The following is a 6,530-nucleotide window of genomic DNA, read 5'->3' as shown; positions in this document are numbered from 1 at the left end:
CCAAGTAGTCCACTTGGCCATTTTACGGAAATTTCCTATAAGCCCTTTTCTTAGGCGGTGCTTCAGCCTTTGACATTCCAGCGAACTTCCGGTTCATCAAAACAATGAACAAAGGCCACCTTAACGCCGCTGCCTGAAACGTTGATTAAACATTTAACCATCAATTCTCTAAGTAAAAGCTAAAAAAAACAAAAAAAAAAAAAACAAGAAGCGCGAGATTTGTTTAAATTTTTTGAATATTCTTGTAAACCAACTTGTCTCCTCCAAGACGTAAAAATCGCACAGCCAAGGCCCTCGCTATGTTTCCCGTGTAGCATTTATGCTTTCTAGCACTTGTGACATAAGCAGGATTGTCAGGCTTCCAAAGACAAAGCGACCGAAAGTCGCTTGGGACGCAAGCAGCGGTTCATGTTTGCAAACAGTAAGCGGGTCTATAGCTTCCATACCTTTGTCACACCTTCCAGATACCCCAATCAAAACCAAGTCAGTAGACGCTTAACTCGACGTGAGGTAAGGCAGCTTCTTCCAGGATTCGGGCATCTTGAGTCCCGCGAGACGCAGCTTATCCTCCAACTTGTCTCGTATCCTCTTAATCTTCTGGTCATCGAGCGTCTCCGCAGACTTTCCGACGGCTCCTCGGCGCACCAGGCTCAGCGAGTCGGCATCGCCTTCGGCGAAGCCCTCCCGTATGTTCTTGATGCTCTTCACCCATGTGGGATGGTTGAGGACGTCCTCGCGCTTCATCTTAAAGAACTCCCGCATCGTGTCGTTGGTGTGAACCTTCATGTACTCGATGCTGGAGCAGCGCAGGATCTCTTGGAAGACCTTCTCGTCTTCGCGCAGCATGTCGGCGTACTCTTCGCCCATGAACTCCGCGACGCGTAAGATGGACGATCGGACATCAGCGTGCATCTCTTCGTAAGATATCGCGAAGATGTTCTGGTCGTTTCTTCGAGCGTACCATCCTACTAGATGGTCGAAGTAGTCACCGTCCTCGCAATGGCCTTCCATGAACGCCTCGAAGAGGTCGTCCAAGGTACCTTGGAAGCGGTACAGCGGGATCGTCTTTACGTGGTGGTAGTAAGAAACGACGCAGTCCCACGGGTTACGATAGACGTAGATATACTTTGCCTTGGCGTCGTAGGGAACTCTGTCGACCGGGAGGTGGGTCTTGATGGCGCGTGGTCCCGGAAGGCTGCCGACGACGTCGGAGCCCAGGAGTTCGATGTAAGTGCTTGACCGGAAGAAGTCGTGGACCGAGCTAGGGGGCTCGCCTCTGTGCTGAAGGAGGAAGACGATGTGTTGCATCCAGGTGGTTCCGCACTTGGCGTAGGTAGCTACGAAGACGTCGTCCTCGCGTGGTTTGTACGCCATGCCCGACCGCGCCGTGTCAGGGTCGAAGAAGAGAGGCAGAAGGATGCCTTCGACCATCTGGAGTGCAGGCGTTGGACGTTTGGAATGGCTGCTTGCGCCTTGATCACTTGTATCTGCGGAAAAGAGAATTGTTCCGCTATCTGTAGTCTTCACCTGATATGCACGTTTTGAGAAAATACAGAAAGTGATAAAAACTAAGTTTCTATGTGGAAATTTACAGGGCTTCGATTCAGCCAAAAATACGTGGAATAGACATAATAACTTGTGAATGTAGTTTTTTTTAGTTTTTTTTTCAATTTATATTCATTGTGCACCCAATTGGATAGATTACAGGAGTGGAGCATTATTAAGTACAAACATAAGCCATAAAGTACAACCGCACAGGCTCACATCATGCCACACAAACAACAAATGATGTTTTTTTTTATAACAGTTACATCAACAGAACCAAAAATGTAATACAATTTCATTAGACATTATTCAAAAGATTTTATTCTATTACAATTGGCAACATTTTCAAAAAGGCTGCTCCAAGTTTCTAACGATCAAACAAAAACAGAGTACTTCTAGGTGTCAGTACTAACTTGCGAAGCAAACGAATGTAGCACTTTGGAAATCTTTCACAATACACAGCATCACACGCTAAATAAATTCTTAAATTTTTTTCACATTTGCACGCAGAGGTTACATTGCTGTTTAAAAATTACGACCAAATCAAATATAAGAACTAATGTCTTACCTGTCTCATTTTCTTTGACGGGTGCCATTGAAAATTGTCGGGAGACCTGAGCTGAAGATGTGAAAATAGAGATGCTGTTAAGAAAGAAAGTGGAAAACAGGCAAGAATAACGATAAAAAAATGAAATAATACAAAAAGTGAATTATGTAGACATTTAGTTAGTCACTTATACTCTTAGGCGGTACAGGCAACTGAATAAGCCGCCTCACAACTCCCAAGTCACATTGTTTTGCAGAACATATTATTTTATCCCTGAAATGTCCGACTGTGCGTGTGTTGTGCTAGAGGAAGCAATTCGGTTATAGTATTTCCCGATTAGTTTAGCGCATTCAATAAATCGCAAATTTTGCATGCAAATTGCCACTCACAAGCGGCGGCGCTTTCGAAACAGATATTTGAACGACCACGCTCCTAGAAATAACAAAGTACTCCCAACGCTGTTTTAGTGCAATTGTTTTGGGCTTGCACTGTAAAAAGGATTTGGTCGTAAGATAACTCCTTGGGTTTCTTCGTCTTTTACATATCTTACACTCTAAAAATAAATCCTTTTAACACCCATGGTTCTTCGTGAAAAACCTATAAGGAGTCCTTTAAGCTCCTTTTTTTTATGCGAAAGAGTTCTTCATCGCCCAGTTGCCTTTCTAGTACGCGGAGGTGATAGTGCGTCGAAGAACCTTTCAAGAAAGTATTTTTTGTTAGAGTGTGGCTGTTCTGAAGAAAGTGAAAGGCACCCAGGGATTTGGTTGTACACAAACTGAAGAACATACAAAACTACGTTAAGTATTGCGGAATGTGAGAACATTAACTGGCGCGAATAACTCCGGGAGTAAAGCAATCTAGCGGAAACGAGGCAATCAGATTTCTTAGTACACTCTAAAATTGCAAAGAAGCACCTGGTCCTACTTCACTGACTGCCCTCTAAACCTTGTGAGATCAGACTTCGATCGTTGACAACTGAGACAAGCACTCTGCATAGCGATAAAGTACGCATTATCGGCACTCGTTTTTCCTTTGTATACTTTTTAATAAAAATGTGCGAGCTATGTAATTTTCGAATGAAAAATACATTTGCACTCTAAAATGTAAACTGCTGCGTCTGCGAGCTAATCACTGTGACCTAAAAAAACCCAAAAAACTCGGCAAACGAAAAAAAAAAGTATAACAAAATTAAATCTGCCGAGTGACTCTAAAAATAATGTTTTGCATGCTCACATTGTGAGCATGTAATCGCAATCACTGCGCTCCTTACTCTATTAGTAACTATAATATACTACCTGGGGCTGACACAGGGCCAAGAACTCACCCACGGAACTCAGACGAGGGTCTTATTCGCTGTAGCGTTCAGAACAGTCTGCACGTTCACCGTGACAGCCGAAACTAAGGAACGCGCAAACGAAAGAGATATCTGCGGTGAAAGGTTGAACTTTTATAAGTCCATCGACCGCATGATTATGAGCCATGTCGTTGCCTCACTGATATACGTTATCTGAATGAGTCGGTATCACCAGCTCGGCCCATGGTAACCGATCGAAATGCCCTAGCTGCGCTCTTCCGATAACCTCTTGCGTGTAAATACTGGAGAGGAATGCGAAAGATAGGCAAACAAATAATCATATGCGCGCTTAATCTTCTTCTTATTTTTTCTTGCGTTAAAGAGAGGTTTTATTCTAGTGCGGTTTTATCCCATTGCGGGAAAGTACAGGTGCGCATTAAGTGCGTTTACTTTCCCCCCGACGCACTTGAAATATCTAATCGCTGAGATCTACACAGGTAGTTCGATGAATGACGAGGCACTCTCTCAAATGGGACGACGACGAGCTCTGGTGAGACTGATCTTTGAAAGCTCTAGCTATCTTTCCAGTTTTTTTTCGCGTTGCTTAATATACTCGGCGACATCTGTATTATCCTGCAACGCGACTTAAAAATATTGCATGTCCCGGCCTCCCGGCAGGGTGGGTCGCTGGCACTGTGCTTCGAGAATACACTAAGCATGCAACGTAGCCGATGATAGAAGCCATGGACATTCCAATCCATCCCAATCCATATAACGAGCTTTCGGATGCCACCGACCAAGAACTCGCGACATGTGGCCAAAAAGATCAACTACAACCCAGGCCTCCGGGATCCTGTTAACGGAACGCCTGTCAACCAATGAACGACCAACTGGCACTGAGTCAGAGGACACGGACATGCAACATGAAGAAGACATAAAAGAAGTTACCATCATTTCAAATGACAAGTCCTTCAGCACAGTGAGGTCCCGGGAAGCCAACGACCAGGCACGAATTCTTCGAGTAACAACACTGTTATCTCGTCCACATCCGCTCTAACCTGCATTGGACATACTGTAATATTTACACCACAAGATGCCTCAAAGCAGCTAAGAACCATGAACAGCATTCGCTTGACATCTTTCTTCGAAAACATCGCCCCTTCCTGCATCCTAGAGATCAAGATAAACAAGAAACTGAACCTGATCGCAGTGGATACACGAAATCTGCACACCACGTCAACACTACTGACACTGACAGAGCTTCTTGGAATACCGGTCTACGTATATGAGCCACAAAACAAGAACCCTTCAGTCGGAGTCGTTCATGACATTGACCCAGACATCACGATACCACAGCTTCGAGAGCAACTCAATTGCAACGCAACAGTTGCACAAATACGACGTCTGGGAACGTCACACACTGTGTGTATAACATTGGTTCTCCCGTGCTACCAAGTCATGTACTTGTCGGGTGCGTTAGGCACAAAGTAGACGCCTGTGTACACAGACACGCGCAGCGCAAAAAATCTGCAAAGCTAGGTCATGTCCTTGCTGCTTGCAAGCGCAAAGAGGCCTGCACCTGATGCTCTGGGGATCACACACTAGACAAATGCAGCGCGAGAATCCCACTTTGCATTAACTGCGGAGGGGAACATGATGCTTTCTTTTCGAAATGCCCAAAACAAAAGTTTGGCGATGCCGAAGAAGTGCGTTCAAGGCCTGAAAATGTAAAAACTGCAGCTGTGCGCCACACAGATTCACTACCTCAAAACCACCCACAAAAAGTACCGCATCAACGTGAGAACCTTGCTACTACAGCAACAGCGAACAAACAAAAAGAGCCCCCAAAAGCAGACCTTGCGAAAGATCACTACGGCAAAGAGAGAGAAACTCTCAAACCGCAACCAGATGAAACAGTGAACAATATAAAATCCAAACACCGCTCGGGGCCATCGGTCCTAGTAGATGGTGAAAACGCGTCACCTGAGACAAGCAAGTATAACTACGTAGATGCCCTGAAGGCAACATACCAAAAAATTACAAACCCGCATACAGAACCTTCCCCCACTAAGCCCGAAAGAAGGTATCAAAGCCACGAGCGAAATGAAACTTCAAAGCCAGACGATTCAGCTGCACTTGATTGGAAAATGATATTTAGAACAGTAATCAAGGCTATCACAAACTTTCTTAGTCAGTTCACTTCACCAGTAATGCAAGGCATCGTACAGATACTTAAAATTACGGAGAAGATGCGAGCGAGCTGGTGAACTTTCAACATTGTAAAACCCGGATTTGTCAATGTCAAATACTTAACTTGGTATTTCCCACACTCTTAGATATCTTTTAATCAGCAACTGTTTCTGTTTTACAATGGAATGCACGAGGCCTTCAGTCAAAAGCCTCAGACCTTCGCCAATACCTTAGAACTAATTCTTGTCCCGTATTAGCTATATCAGAACATGGCGTTCGAGACCACTTCAGGATCTCAGGATACCAAATATTTCACTAAAAAAAACATACTGGAAACAGCTGAACTTTATTATCCATCAGAAATGATTTAACTTACGTTGCAGAGGATATTTACCCACATGACGAAAACGAACATGTATCTGCAACTGTCAAAAATGGAACGAACTCAATAACTTTCATCTCTGCCTTTTAACATTTGATGTTAAAAGGTTAAAAAATATTCTTCTAGCAGTACCAAAGCCATGCTGCTTCTTAGGGGATTTTAATGCTCATCATGAACTTTGGGGTAGCCTACAAAACACTCGTAGGGGACGCGAACTTCTTGAGGTTGCCATTAAGTTCGATATCGTCAACATCAATGATGGAAGACCCACATTTTTCAAGGGAACAAGGGTAAGCAGTTGTTTGGATTTGACCTTTGTGTCGAAAGACTTTATACAAAAATGCACCTGGAAGCCAGCCCTCGACACATGGGGAAGCGATCATTTACCGATTATGATATCTATAACTGGTTTCAGAGCACGTAAATCGCGGAGTAAAATAAGAAAAACGAGCTGGGAAGCATTTCAGTTTGTTACAATAAGTGCCATAACAGCTGCAACGGAGGATGAAGCTATCGGTCCAACTATTGCTTCTGCTTTAAACAAATCTACTAGATTGTTTAGTATGCCCGCT

General features: G+C 44.0%; 1 protein-coding gene across 1 annotated transcript; it reads right to left on the bottom strand.

Annotated features, from left to right (window-relative positions):
• Positions 1 to 219: 219 nt before the first annotated feature.
• On the bottom strand, positions 220 to 3,604 carry LOC8037653 (sulfotransferase ssu-1-like). The gene is made up of 3 exons (XM_002405436.3): positions 3,417 to 3,604; positions 2,114 to 2,164; positions 220 to 1,487 (listed from the first exon to the last, which is right to left on the bottom strand). The coding sequence occupies exons 2-3, from the start codon at positions 2,139 to 2,141 to the stop codon at positions 496 to 498; spliced, it is 1,020 nt and encodes a 339-aa protein (XP_002405480.3). The 5' UTR covers positions 2,142 to 2,164; positions 3,417 to 3,604; the 3' UTR covers positions 220 to 495.
• Positions 3,605 to 6,530: the final 2,926 nt, after the last annotated feature.

Source organism: Ixodes scapularis, unplaced genomic scaffold (assembly GCF_016920785.2).
Source record: "Ixodes scapularis isolate PalLabHiFi unplaced genomic scaffold, ASM1692078v2 PGA_scaffold2__306_contigs__length_199485367, whole genome shotgun sequence".
In the NCBI taxonomy this organism is placed as follows: domain Eukaryota; kingdom Metazoa; phylum Arthropoda; class Arachnida; order Ixodida; family Ixodidae; genus Ixodes; species Ixodes scapularis.
This window is presented reverse-complemented; position numbering and strand designations above follow the sequence as displayed.

Excerpts from the sequence above, each read along its gene's own strand:
- LOC8037653 (XM_002405436.3), bottom strand. The coding sequence starts at position 2,141 with ATGGCACCCGTCAAAGAAAATGAGACAG. Across the intron at positions 1,488-2,113 it reads CGTCAAAGAAAATGAGACAG|ATACAAGTGATCAAGGCGCA; the intron begins GTAAGACATTAG and ends TCTTTTCCGCAG.